The 15,786-nt window shown below is 34.5% G+C and overlaps 1 protein-coding gene across 1 annotated transcript in view; it reads left to right on the forward strand.

The window, feature by feature from the left end:
- Positions 1-15,786, forward strand: part of LOC123661452 (E3 ubiquitin-protein ligase Nedd-4) — a 43,708-nt gene that overhangs the window by 15,289 nt on the left and 12,633 nt on the right. Inside the window, exons 3-11 of the mRNA XM_045596408.1 lie at positions 579-660; positions 759-797; positions 1,152-1,321; positions 3,283-3,430; positions 6,959-6,967; positions 7,202-7,270; positions 8,359-8,474; positions 9,340-9,457; positions 14,115-14,702. Coding sequence (XP_045452364.1) covers positions 579-660; positions 759-797; positions 1,152-1,321; positions 3,283-3,430; positions 6,959-6,967; positions 7,202-7,270; positions 8,359-8,474; positions 9,340-9,457; positions 14,115-14,702 — 1,339 coding nt within the window. The remainder of the gene's footprint in view (positions 1-578; positions 661-758; positions 798-1,151; positions 1,322-3,282; positions 3,431-6,958; positions 6,968-7,201; positions 7,271-8,358; positions 8,475-9,339; positions 9,458-14,114; positions 14,703-15,786) is intronic.

The following is a 15,786-nucleotide window of genomic DNA, read 5'->3' on the forward strand; positions in this document are numbered from 1 at the left end:
ATTTGACCACAGACGTTAACAATAAACAAAATAGCATATATGCGTGTGTGTGTCAAATACATGGTAGTGTGTAATTATTTTTTTATCGATTTATTGTATTTTTTATGCACAATTTAAAAAAAATTAGCATTCTGCATTCCTCTATATAAACTACTAGCTGACCCGGCGAACTTCGTATCGCCTAACACAAATTTATCGTATGGTATTAAAGTTCAAATTGATTTTTAAGTATTATCACAAATCCTTTGTATGGGAGTATAGAAAAGTGTTGTTTTTAGACTTTTTCTAGAAATTTAATTTTTTTTTTTTTAGAATTTTTCTCTCCGTAAGAACCATCCTCGTACTTCAAGGAATATTTTTAAAAAAGAATTAGCGAAATTGGTCCAACCGTTCTCGAGTTTTGCGCTTAGCAACACATTCAGCGACTCATTTTTATATTATAGATAAGTGTGCGAATTTTCATACTCTGTCCGCGCAATTTTCGTAAAAAGGCGTACAAAGTTTTTGGTTCACGTATTAATATAAAGATTTATTTTTCATATCCACAGATATTCCAACAATTCTTTATTTCATTACAGTGATCCCTATGTCCGCGTGGAACTGCAAAAGATCGATGGAGACGTCACGGTCGAAACTTTTCTTACGAAAACCAAGAAAAAGGTATTCTGTTTCTCATAAAAAAATATTATAATATTTCTTTTTGAAATTGTCATCAATATTGATTAATTTTATTAATGTATCATTGTATATTTTTTCAGACTCTTAATCCAGTGTGGAATCAGGAGTTTATATTCAGGGTAAGGTAGAATTTCTATTTGTAAGATGAATGCAGTTCCATGGAAGATATGACTAAATTTATAACAAAACATAGTTTTTGAAGAGTTGAACTGATGAGTTTCTTCCCTATTCTTTTTCTCTCTAGAATCTACTTTCCGAATCGATGGTAGCTCACTTTAATATATAGTAAATTTATTGAAAAATGAAATATAATTTTACTTAGTAAAATGATGATTCGAAAGTGCATTTAAAGCCTATATGAGTAAAATAATAAGTAATTTTTATTTTGACTCTGATCCTTCAAGCCGGATCTGAATTGTGATAATTTTTAAACACTCGATAGCCTAGCTACTTACTCAACAATCTCCTTCCAGGTGAAACCCCGAGAGCATAAGCTGTTGATCCAGGTGTTTGACGAGAACCGTCTGACCAGGGATGACTTTCTGGGCATGGTGGAGGTTTCGCTGGCCCACGTGGGCTTGGAGAGCGCCTCGCACGGCCGGCCGCCGACCGTGCGGCACCCGCTGCGTCCGCGCAGGTCCGTGTAAGTGAGCATGTGTAGATATTTGCTAGCTTAACGGGCCTTAACTGTGGTACGGCACCGCAGGAAACTTCCGGACCGAAATCTGGAGCAGCCCAACTGGTTTAGTACTTCGACCTTACAGAAGATCACAGCTAAATAATACTGCTTTCAAGCAATCTTGTGTTCCTGTTGGTGAGTAAGTTGACCAGAGCTCCTGGGGGGATTAGGGGTAGGGCTGGCAACGCGCTTGCGATGCTTCGGGTGTTGCAGGCGACTATATTCGCTTACCATCAGGTGAGCCGTACGCTTGTTTACCGACAGGTTGTATAAAAAAAGCTCACTAGTGTACGAAGTTTAGAATTTGAATACGTTCTTCCATTGTAATCCAAGTGTATACTGTACTGCTGGCTATCCGTTATGACTAGTAATTGATAATATTTAGGGTTTTCGGCGAAGAATTAGGTCACTGTGTAGCGCGCATTGGTAGATATTTGCTAGGTCACTATTCCCATAACGTCTGCTTAGATCTGTGTTAGTAATAAGAATGTTTCCACTGCTGGGATTTGATATGCGACGCAATTATATTGATACATATCTGCGGCGATATAGGTCACTGTGAGTAGCGTCCTCTATCTTATGTGGGTAAGTAATAGAAATGTGTATTCTACTGTTATGCTAGAACAGAATTTTTTTCTGCGTCCTTTACGCTTTCAATTGGTATTACTATAACCTGATGAATGATGATGATGATTTGATTATGCTTACAGTAAACGCTTATAAAGTAACTTTCAATTTTACATAGTTACTACACAGAAACTAATTCCATAATATTCTATATGACTATATCGTATTTAGTATTTTTTTCATAAATTCAATTCTTTGGATATGGTCTTCGGTTTCAACTTGAAAGAGTGTTTGACAAGGGTCCATTTTAGATCCTTTTTTATTTTTGATATGCATTAACGCCCTTGCTGAATTTATTGTATGTTCTCGTTCGAGGCCTATAGCTCAAATTTTTTTGTTTTGTAATGAATGAAATAATGATGATGTTTTATAATTTTTAAATTTTTTAAAATTCGATTGAAGCATAATCCGTATTGAGCACGTTAAGCTGTCGGTCCCGGTTGTTATCATGTACACCTGATAGCGATCGTTACTCATAGTACGGAATATATTCCCCAACCCGCATTGGAGCAGCGTGGTGGATTAAGCTCTGATCCTTCTCCTACATGGGGAAAGAGGCCTATGCTCAGTAGTGGGATATTACAGGCTGAAGCGTAGTCTGTATGTATGTTTCCGATATGTCGTATCTCTTACAGATGTTGCTTTTAGTGTTTGTTCTGTAATAGTTATTGTTCGTTTTAGATGAAGTTACATATAATTATTTCTTTTAAAATTTAAATATTTATAAATGTTATACATATTATTTGGGAGTTTTGTGCTTGTGTATTGTGTGTGTTTCCGGACCCCCGACACAGGAGAAAATCCTACTGGGGGCCGATGAGTGTGAAGCGATTATTTATTTATTTATTTATTTATTAATACTATGTCATACGCATTCATTTCACAGATAAGTTATTTTAAACTATATATCAAATGTTAGCGGATTAACAACTAACATTTGAAATGTAATCTATTAATGATAGGGCTTTGATTATCTATGAATGTTAGACCTTTAAGAACATCGTATGTGTATCAAAGTACTAATTATAAAGATTTATCTTCTTCAAGAATATTTGCTTTCAAGTGAATTATTAAATCAGCTATTTGTCATCTACTGGGGCTTCTAAAAAAGCTACTAAAAACCGTCCCAATCGCAACCGCGAAAGTGTAAAATTTTTGAAAATATTTGTTCCTATGTGGGTAATTAAATCAGCCTTAGCTTAACTACTAATACTCCTACGAAAAGCAAAATCACCTTCTCATAATTTAAAATTGTTGTAAAGTTACGCGTATACTTACAAAACCTTTTTCTACTCCAGCGCTCGTTCCCGGGTCCGAGGCTACATCGAGGTCTACCACGCGCTGATCGGAAGGGTTGGGGACCCTGGAACCGAGGATGCCCCCAACCCCGCGCCTGACGACTGGGAACTGGTGGAGCCTTCGCAGCAAGTCGGGAACGTTGAGCCCGTAAGTAAATCCATGCCACATTGAAGGATTTGCTTCAAATTACCGATAGGTAGAATTTTAAGGAATTATCAAAACCTTAAAAAAACCGATTTTACATTGGCAAATATCGCACAATGCAAAATATTGAGGATAATTCAAACACTACTCCCTGATGTCATAACCGGTAAAAAGTTATGAGCTAACACGCATAAAAATACAGTCAAATGGATAACCTCCGAAGTAAAACTTCTTTACGCGCGCCTGACTTGAAAAGTAAGTTGGTGGAATGCGTGACGAGAGCGTTACGACAAGTGTGATCGAGCGATGCGAACGGAAGTTGCGAGGGAGATACAATTTAATCCAAGATAGAGAAAGAGTTACGTTTCGTAAATTTTACTTCAGTCGTGTGGTCCAAAGCACACTCGTTTTTTAAAGTAACTTAAAAATAATAAATAACAACAATTACAGTATAATATTAAAGCATACAATGTTATTGAACAGTTAACCGGTAAAATGAATAACAGTATGATACCTTTGTCTGCGATTTGATTACATTCCTTCTTCTATACTATTACTAATTCTACTGAAAACCCAAATATGTGTATATAATGAATCTGTTGTGTCACATGATGCTATTTCAACGTTATCATCGTATACCTATAGCGTCTATGGCCTCCCTGACATTTCAATTTTTTTTAAGTTATTGCTGTCAATATAAACATTTAACAGTCCTGATGTTATTGATCTTTTGACTTAGTTCTGAATGCGTCATTTGAATTGTTATTAATATCTAATCTAATATATAAAATTCTCGTGTCGCGGTGTTTGTAGTTAAAGTACTCCGAAACGGCTTGACCGATCCTCATGAAATTTTGTGTGCGTATCGGGTAGGTCTGAGAATCGGCCAACATCTACTTTTCATACCCCTAAGTTATAGGGGGGGGGGGGAATTGAGAAGGTTAATAAAATATTTGGCAAAACAACGTTTGCGGGGTCAGCTAGTATCTATATAACATACACACACGGTCGTCTGTTCCTACGGTAACCAACTAAATGCTTGGGTTACAGGTAACAGTCGACTGATATAATTACATTTATTTTCGATAAATGCACATATAAATAATGCATAAATTAAACCCAAACTTGAAGTGGGAATCGAACTCATAACCTCCAGAATAGAAAGCAGAGGCACTGCAAACTGCGCCAACAGTCCAATCAGTACAAAGGCGGTATTAATACTCACAGTATTCTTGATATACCTATAAACAACCCCTCACTATACAAAGACATCATTGGTACCATAACTGGTACAAGTAGCTTTAGAATTTAAACTTATTGATAGTTAAATAGCTGATTGATTTATTTTCTACAGTCGGGAACGTCTAGCATGGATGGGGAAAGTGTAAGATTATTACTATATGTAAAGCTATAGTAGATTCATTACCTTTATTTTATATTTGAAATCGTGTTTGTGTGTGTGTGTGTGTGTGTGTGTGTGTGTGTGTGTGTGTTATGTAGTCTGACACACGAAACTTGAACCGGAAATAAAATTATCAAATCACAATTATATTCAGAACTAACTCGGTTTTGATACTTGGTAACTGCATTGCAAAGTACGTAAGTCAACGTAAAATTAAGGAAATTCGTTTTAATATCGATTTAAAGAACTAAAAATAAATTCGATTTCATATTAAAATATTCATATAAAAAACTTTTTATTACGTACCAAAAAACATTGACGGCACTAAGACGTAGCTCGGTGACCTTGGAGTCATTATTTAAATATTAATATATAAAATTATAAAAATATATGGGGCTAAACTTTCGTGTGTTTGATAAATCACTCAATCCATTCTTGCAGTAATTATACCTTCATAGCTATTATTGACACATGTGTTCACTATGGCGTTTTTTTTATGTCACTAGGTCGACAAACAAGCGTACGGCTCACCTGATAGTAAGCGATCACCGTAGCTTATAGACACCTGCAACATCAGAAGCATCGCAAGCGCGTTGCTGACCCTATCCCCAATTCCCCCAGGAGTTGTGGTCACCTTACTCACCAACAGCAACACTACATTGTTTGAAAACAATATTATTTAGCTGTGATCTTCAATAAGGTCGAAGTACTACTCCAGTCGGGCTGCTCCATATTTTGAGCAGGAAATTTTGCTTCTGTGCCCTACCTCAGTTAAAGTCAATTTGACTTGATTTAATAACTTTTTAATTAGCATATCATCCAAAATGTGCACAACCATTACATGAAAATACATAATGTCATTCATGAATTCACTTCTTTTGTAGCGCCAAAAATGCGCAGATAATTTTGCCAATGCCACATGAAATTCATTCTATGTAACATTGGCAAATTGACATCACATAAATATTACAGTAAAATCTAGTCTTATCTTAGTTATATGTGATAAAAGCTTAATAAAGTCAGGTAATACAAAATAAGCAAGAAGGATTTAATACTTTATAAAAGTAAAAAACTATTATAGAGATAAAAAAAAATAGGAAAAAGGTTTTCCATTATTTATACAAGGTGCAAATCTACAATTCTGCTAATAAGAACAAAAAGTTTTAACAAAACGTTACTTGTTAAAACGCCCAGAGATTAATAAAAACAGATCTTTCACAATTATGTCAAAATTTTAGCTAATTTATTGATAGTTCATTCATTACATTACAGCCTATACAGTCCACTGCTGGACATAGGCCTCCACAAGTTCGCGCCAAAAATGGCGTGAACTCATGTGTTTTGCCCATAGTCACCACGCTGGGCAGGCGGATATAAATAATACAAAAAATGCACCTGCGCAAACCATCTTACATAATAAAGTAACAACAATACATAAAATTAATATTTAATCTCGTAGTAAAGTTGTATCGATATAGTGCTAATTGGTTTGCAGTTCGACGATCCAACATTGAATGATAATTTTAATATAATATTTTTCTTTGTATTTCATAGTCTGCAATGACTAGCATGGACGAGGAATCCGTAAGACATTTTCTGTTAAATTATCGCTAGTTTGATTGTGCTAGTTATTCTCTTTTTTTTATATTTCGTTTCTTTTATATACCGTTTTTGTTTATTGCACGAATTAATTCTGCTAATTATATTTATGGTAGTAAATATTTACGTTTTTATATGCACGCTTTTTCTCATATTAATGTTGTCGATTTGAATCAAATCTTTTGTAAGTTTCAACTGGAGAATGTTGAATATTTACCAAAAATATTAACAAGTGAAAAAAAACATATTACTTAAGACTTAAGGTAAGAGACAAAAAAATTACAGTAACAAGCGTTGGTGCTATTTTTAAGTAAAAATGTACTTGTATTAGGAACATTTAAATATGTAAGTTGTCAAGATGTGACGAAAACATCTGAATAACACCCATAATATCAATATGTGTCTTTATAATGTAGTGTGCATATGTAAGCCGGTTATTATTAAATGTGCCAATTTGGTTAATTAGAGATCTTGGACATAACAATAAAATTTTGGAAATATATTTCATAAAAACCAAGCAATAAGATAAGATACGAGATGTTCTTTTCAACCTAAAAATTATCATCTTAATATGCCATTAAAAGATTTATTGATTTTGAACAAGTTTTGAAAATATTTTCCATTAGAAGGAAGATTAGGAGTTAAGATTTACCAAAAAAAGAAAGCTTAGTAGAAGAAAACATTTTGAAGCTGCACGCTTATGTTCCAAGTAGTTAGCTGCTAAGTAGACACTTCCATTTATAGTCGTAAAGCTTAGTTTTGAATGGCGCTAGGTGTCGACGGTACCGTCGTTCATCGACGACGACTGGCTGGTGGTGGAAACTTCGGACTTGCACGACTTAGTAGGTTTCACCTTTTTGTTTCATTTGCTTGCTTATCTATATAAGTATATTTATTTTATTACATTTGTGGATTTGGTAAATAGCGAGTAATTAGTAATGGTAATTGGTTTCCTAATAGACGTAGTTATAAAACTAGTATGGCTAATGAGCGATAAACGCGCAAACGTCGTTGGATTGATTGTTTCATCACAGCAGCCTTTCGCAGTCCACTACTGGACATAGGCCTCCACAAGTTCACGCCAAAAATGGTGTGAACTCGTGTGTTTTGCCCATAGTCACCACGCTGGGCAGGCGGGTTGGTGACCGATTGTTTATCTTAAATATAATATTTTAATCGCTGTTTATTCGCTAAATGTTAAATTGAATAGCGATAAGAGGTATTATTTATTTTAGTTCATTTATTGCTCATTAGAGGCAGCACTATCGCTCATTTGCTTTTAAATTTAAATTTGGAAGGGATAATTACAACTCTTGTTATCGTTCGGCGTTAACGTAATAGTTCTAACGTCTTCAAATTACGGTTTAAATATATTCATTTTAGTTGGAGGGATCATTATTTAGTGATAAGACCACCCGTTGCACGCCATGTAATTTATTTTTGAGCTTTCTATTTATATAATTCTTATTATGTGTTAGTGTGTGCGATCAAGTTATTTATTATTATTTTAGTTCGTTTAGATTAGGACACTATTTTAATAGTTATCACTATTCATTATGTTACGTTGGAAGATGTGAAATTTTTTTTTTTTTGTAACCTCAGTGACTACGACAAGTTTGTTGTGTAAGTAGGTTTGTAGTTTTAGTTCTTATATGAGAATCAATATGTTTAATCTGGTGTAGCGAACCGTTTGACACTTTCAAAAAAAAAAAAAACATTCCATTTTGCGTTATGTTTGTGATCGCCTTCTTGAAAACGGCTCTAAAAATTTTCATCTAATTTGCAATATGAGTTACAGATTTTACTAATTGTATGTATGTAAAGTGATCTATCTAGGTCTTAGATATGGGTTAGCTCGTTATATCTATTTTAATAAGAGAAAGCTCAATCTGGTGAATCGAAGTAATAATATTAATGTGGGTTGTTACAGGTGATCGGCGGGGATCCACTGCCCTTGGGTTGGGAAGAGAGACAGGATGCGAACGGCAGGACTTACTACGTGAATCATATAGCGCGGTCCACGCAGTGGGAGAGGCCGACGTTCACGTGAGTTTTGCACGATTTGTTGTGAGTTAGAGAGAGAGAGGAATAGACCAAGAGAGTGAGATAGAACGAGAGAGATAGAGTGCTCGTGAAAATTTTATCGTGGTTATAAAACCACATGGGGGAATCGGTACCTTTGGTTTCGAACCTTTCACGTACAAATGAAATGCAATTTTGTACTTTCTACTGAGATAGGGGGCACAGCGTTCATACAGCACAGCTAAATAATACTGTTTTCAAGTAGTGTCGTGTTCCTTGTTGGTGAGTAAGGTGACCAGAGCTCCTGGGGGAATTGGGGACGGAGTCGGCAACGCGCTTGCGATGCTTCTGGTATTGTAGATGTCTATAACTTACGGTAATCGCTTATCATCAGGTGAAACGTATGCTTGTTTTTCAACCTAGGTCTGTTAAACAAAAATGTATTTTTTTTATAAGATATTTTATTTAGTTTGACGATTTCTGTTTTCTTATTTTTTTATTACTTACCGTATAATGAGATCAAATTAACTATCTATGATTTTTTTTTCGAAATGTGTTGAAAAAATAAAATTAAAAAGTAGGGAAAAAACGAACATCTAGTAGATGTCGTTTCCTGGGAGATTTTTCGTGTATTACCTGTAGGCTTTACTAATTTTGTATATTACCTATCTCACAGTAATTATCAATCATTATACGCTTGAGATCATTAGCAAACACCTAAATACGTAATAAAGTAACAATAAGTTTCGTCGAAAGCATTAAGCGGCGGCGTCATACGTTAATGTAGTCTCCAAACGAGGGTGACCACACTTATTAGTGCATACGTACGCTAGTCAGCGTACAACAAACGAGGGTGACCACACTTATCGGCGTACAATAACGCTTCCAGCCGCAACACGAGCACGGAGTCGCAGGCGGAGCGCATGGAGACGGCGGTGACGGAGTTCCAGCGCCGCTTCCACATCTCGGCCGACGACGAGGCCGCGGGCGCCGCGCCGGCGCGCCAGGTGCGTGCCACTTCCGTGCTCCGCTCTGTTCTAGGGGGGTGTGGCGGGTGCAAGCGAGAGGCATTCGATTCAACTATTATCTATTTATTTATTTATTTATTTAAGAGACAAATCTTATGTTCATTAAATTGAATGTTATTAAGCGCATAACTCGAGAATGGCTCGATCGATTCGGCTAATTTATTTTTTGTATAGCCGTTGATCTTGAAGTCGAGATCGTTTTTATTTTGAAAATAACGTGTGAATTGTGAAAATAACGTGTGAAAGCTGCGAAATTCTTCTTCTAACCTCAAAACTTTAACCATGGATATCTCCATAACCATGGGGTTTCGAAGTGTGACAGTGGTACCAGGGGTAGCTTAATTTACACTTCCCTACCCGACATATTGTTAATTTCTTGTCTCGACTATGAATTGTTCATACATTGTTTGTAATTTCTCATGTAAGTGCTTCCGTTTGATTAATTTTTAACCGACTTCAAATAAGGGGAAGGTTTGCAAGTCGGCAAAAATCATAAATTGAAGTTAGTTTTTTGTTTGAGAATAAACGCAATTATTTATATATAGCTTAAAATGGTATTTAGTATATGTGATTTGATTCAATGCCTCTCTTTTGTATCCGCATGGGGGACTAATAAATGTAAATAAATGAATTATTAAATAAACAACGTTAATAGTTCTTTTGTATGAATTTGTATTTAAATATTATATTTATTTACATTTATTTTGCCTCTGCGTTGTAATTCAGGAATTAACAAAACTTTTTACTATTCAATTAACGAAAAGTCATATGTCATTTATAATTCTAAGATGCTTTCATATGATTTTATGCATGTAAAAGGAACTAATTATAAGCTTCAAACCATACCTTGCATATGCATGAATCTCATGTATCTCGATATGCATGCATGCAGTGTCTAGCATGAGAGTTGTACTCTATCAAGTAATACTAAGGAATTTTTTTTTTTTTTTTTTTGTCATAAAAAACTGCTTTACAGATGATTAATATTATTTTGCGCTTCGTTCAAATTATTATGATTAATTTTTTTTAATTGGAATTTACTTATTTCAGCCATGGTCTTATGTTAATTTTTTTATTAACAATAAATCGTGATAAAACAATAGCATAAGGCTTATGCATGAGAATAATTTCTACTAATAGTAATATTAAGGCACTTCAAATGTCACGTTCATTATACATCATCAAAAGAAAATGTCCGGAATCATATTTTTGCGATATTTATATAATGATTATATATTTAATGCATATGTATGTCGTCAATGATTTAAACTAGTTGTTGAATCTTGTTAAGAATACAGTGATTCGTCGTTCTCAGTCAGCTTAGACGCGTTCCAAGTTTATATTAATCAGTTGAAATGACTCCAGCATATAATTAGGACAATTGATACTTGATTTAAAATGTAAATAGTGTTTGATATTTATAGGTTCTGTTCAAGTTTTCAAGTAGTGTTTATAATATTTTTGTTTTTGCGTTCATTACAAAAGAAATGCTCTTGATAGTAGATAATACTATATAATAATATTTTGCAGTTAATTTAGGTTAGTAGTAGATGTTAAGTTTCATAAAAATCACTCTAGTACCTTTTATAAAATTTTAAGTCTAACGGAAACGGAAGAACGATTCAAGAGAAAACAAACGAAAAATTTAAATGTTATTTATTTTAGATCCCTGTTATGTATATAGGTTAAAAATAATTACCTCGCTATGGTTTTCTAACATTTTTACTTAGTTTAGCCCTTAACCCTTCCACACAAGATAGTAATTTACAGCGTCGATCATGACAGAGTTAATATTTAGCAAACAAAAAATTAGAAGAGATTTGAGAAGAACTCTTAATTAAGGTTCATAATCAGGACATCACAATAATATATCGAACTAAATCAATATTCACAAAAGGGTGTTGCAAAATGTCTGTTGTACAATGCACTTTGTTTTAATTTTAGCTAATAAGTTTTTAATTGCAGCATGGCCTCACGCAGGGGAAGGAATGATTTTAAAATACAAGTATAAAAGTACATCTTCACTGGATTCTAAATATCTTAAATTAATTTGATATATCCTTAAATAAGGATGACATTTACTGTGGTTGCCTTATGTCACCAATGTCAATCAGTTGGAGCTGAAATTTTGCGTCCAACATAATAGTCGGAGATCCGAACTAGAGACGAATTTCACCGATCTGCTTAATGAATAAAAATTATTTCACACTAGCTGTAACGTGCGCGCGTTGGTACGCTATTTTTTTGTTCGTACTAAATAAGACATCTTTGTGGGCTCATGCACATGTACGGATGGGACTAAGGAGTATCAATTTAAAAAGACGTGTTCATGGCAAAACTGCATGTTTATTACTGATATTTAAATATAAGGCTTATAAGGTATACAACATACCTATACTAAAGTCTGTTCAACGAGAAGAGATACCAAATGTAAACAAAGCCCATCATTTTTTCGTAGCGACGACGGAACAAACAAAATATAGTCTATCTCTTTCTATCTTGTTTGTTTGCTATCTGCTGCACGCCTCTTTGCAAGGTCGAACGATATTTTAACTGGCCTTGAAAACAATCCGCCGGCCGACCGGTGGCGGGATAACCACCCAACTGCTGGCTTTGAAATACAGAGGCAGAAGACGCGCAGCAGCGTCTTCGGTGTAACACAGCCAGTACTGCGGTCACCAACCCGCCTGCCCAGCGTGATGACTATGGGCAAAACACATGAGTTCACGTTATTTTTGGCGTAAACTTGTGGAGGCCTATGTCCAACAGTGGACTGTATAGGCTGTAATAATGAAAACAATCGGACCGCGTACGGCCCTTTGAATTTGTATTATTTATTTTTATTTCATTTCGTGTCCCGAAGCGCTCGGGTGATTTTTTATATTTTGATAATTATTATTTAAGAAGTATCAAATCTTGAATACATAATTATATTTAATTAATTATATTTAATTCAGTAATTACAAAATATAAATATATTTTACATTTAAAATTTTTGTGTAAGTAAAAAAAAAAAGGTTACAAAACCCTGCATAGTTGAATGACTCCGCATTTGGTTTGTTTACATTTGGTATCTCGGCTCGTTGAACGCACTTTACATACTAAGAACTTATACAACTTACTATACTACAAACAAAACACTATGCTGAAGATCATGACATGATCAAATGCATAGTTTACGATTCTATAAAGGACATACAGACAAACATTTATGTATTTATTTATTATTTCTTGCATAAATATAATCAAACACTTTTAAGTAGTAAAAAAAGGAAAAAAAAAAAACACAGCAGTACAGAAATAAAATTAAACAAGATGTAGTTACAATGACAGCATGCAAAGGCTTTAAGCAATCTCTTCCAGACAACACTAGGTAAAAGGAGATTATTAGTAACAAAGTACGGGATTGTACAAAAGTAGATAAATATAAATATTCATTATATTATAATTCATTTATATATAAAAACTTATTTTAGTATATTATAATTTTAGAAATTGGAAAATTTATTTTTAATTGAAAATGAATGAATTGGATACTTACCGAACAGTATGAAGCCTATAGAAAATGCCATAGTTGGGTTATCTATTTTCCTGGCATAACTACAGGGTGGCGGGTATAAACAGGTATATTAATATATATTGATGCTAGTTACTTTCACCCACATTTTGAATGAATATATCTTAAACCAAAATGAGCGCTGTTTCATTGCAAATACGATGAACCCTATGGGTTGCCTGCCGAAAGTCTGATTTGAATATAATATAGCCTAGCCTGTAATTTTCCAGCAAACTTTCTCGTGATTTATCTTTAGCTTACTAAAGTATATATAAAATAATTTTTATCAATTAAGTAGATGAGGAAAGATCACGTCTAGTTCGTATCTTAGACTATTATATAAAAACACAAATTTGTCGAGTGTATGAGATATTAGACTGAAAATTTAAAAAATTTGTGAATTAGTTCACTTAAAGTTGGTTGATTTAGTGAAGATTCACTTAAAACTTCGTTTTAATTCATTTAATAATTATATACATTTATATCATAATATCAAGTCCCATTAAAGAATGCAAAAACACAGGTAACACATAACGCAAATTATTAGTGGCAAATATTAGGAAAATCATATTTGATATCAAATTAATTTTCGTTCATTCAAGGCTTTGCGAAATATTGTAGAGATGTGTTACGATATAAATTTGGCCAAAACTTTCGATCAAAATAAACAACCAGCCAACGCTGGTGTTGGCTACAAATTCGCAATTCATTGGTTCCATCGTGACATCAACACCGGGTGATATCAAAAACATCGTGTTGTCCTCACTGGTCATAGACAATTCGGCACGTGATCACTTCGAATAGGGGAATGTGGTGTTCCCATAAACTATCATATAATTGCCATAGATTACTTAGCACTCGAAAGTAGGCGTTAGTTTCTTAGTTCATTACTAAAATTCAATGATGATGGCATTTTCTTGAGTAATTCTTAGTTTTTTTATAGCAACGGCATTGTAATATTGTGCCATTTTTTTTTCTAAGATAATAAAGGTAATTTAATTTCAATTAAACTGAAGTCGTATTGCTGACGAGGTCAGTGTTTATATTAGTTAGCTAGTGTCAATTCGAAATCTCTGACAGGAGGATATGAGTGAAAGACAAGCTGAAAATTCAAATGAAAATACTCCATTTTCGACGCCGATCCTGTCGCCGGAGCTGAGGGAACAACTTCCTACGGATACACCGACAAACATAACCACCGACTGTGATACTAATGTAAGACAAACCTCAAACGAGGAAGACGATGTGGTGTGCGGTAACGAAAACGTTGTCCCCGCGGCAGAAGTAGACGGTAACCAATCCGAAGAACCTTCTGAAAATGCTCAAGAAACTAACGTCAACCGAAATGCTAGTCAAGAAACTGTCGAATCGGAAGTGAACGGCGCTGACACTGGTGCTGCAACTGAGCTGCAAGCGGCTGTCGAGTCGCTAGCTTTGAACGACACGGAATCAAACGAAGTCATCGACGAAGATACGAGGACCGAAATAGAGGAGATAACGTTTGGTAGAGAGAGAACATTAACTGAAGAAACGGGAGATGGATCGGGGGAGTCGTTGACCTTTGACGAGAATCACTTCAGTACGCCTACTGGAGGCGTGACTCCCGAAAGAAGGGCGTCGACATCTCGAAGGAGAAGGACCACCGCAAGCTCTATGGAAGATTCGGAGGTAAGAAGCGAACGGGTTTGTGGGCGTGACGTGTATTGTGTAAAATTATTATAGGTTGTATGTCTGCGTTTATTTTCATAATTACAAGATCTTACACTCGATCAAGCTTAAATTTTAAAATCGCAAAAGTATTAAAAATATATTCTTTATGCACTGCGTGTCATCGCCCAAAAATTCGCATGTAACCACGATTGAGCTTTGGGCGATTGTCTATGAGTGGTGGACATATAGATAACATTATCAGCTGTCAGATCAGAACGTTAATTTTAAACCAGAATTGTGTTCTATATGTCCATGTTGAGGATATTGTGACGGACAACAGGCGTTTGTGGCGTTGATTACCCGTGCTCCACGCTTTAGACTAACACGAAGCTAATACACTATTACTAAGGCTAAACAGGCTCACACGAGTTACAAATAATGTCTTGTGCTTCCGCGTATATCCATTCTAAGCTAGAACATACGTGACTCATTATATTAAAATAACAAAATTATATGTATTATGTTTCTAATTCTATACTATATTTCATTTTTCCATTTTTCATAATGTTCAAGTGACATAGAGTACTGTCATTATAGTTTTTTCTTATACAGATTATATATAGCGGACTTTCTTAGATACTTTCAAGTCAGTTGGTTGTTTATGCTTTGTACCATTTGTCCGAAGTTTCTTGATTTTGTTTATTAATTTTTTTTTTCAAGTTAATTTTTGCTGAAAAATAAATTGCTTGTTTATGGTATCTGATAGTATATTATTAAGAAATTATAAATAGTTATAAATATAGTAAATTGAATTCATGTTGTCTAGCTGTTAAAAATTTATGAAAAGTTGAACCCATTTAGCTTTGTATATATAATAATGTAGATTTAGAGGATTAGTTGTCGTAGTTTTAGTTGTTCGTTTGACGTCCATTTCTGTTTTATCGTGTGATTTCCTTGTCTCATTGTCTTGCATGTAAGGGTAATTGTAGATATGTTGATTATATGTTATGCGTGCTGGGTAGATAGCCTTAGACCTTTCTTCCTTTTTAAAATTTAGTTAGTCTAGCTTATTATTTTATAGATTAGAAAAGTTAAAATTACT

The sequence above is a fragment of the Melitaea cinxia genome, chromosome 17 (genome assembly GCF_905220565.1).
Source record: "Melitaea cinxia chromosome 17, ilMelCinx1.1, whole genome shotgun sequence".
Lineage (NCBI taxonomy): Eukaryota > Metazoa > Arthropoda > Insecta > Lepidoptera > Nymphalidae > Melitaea > Melitaea cinxia.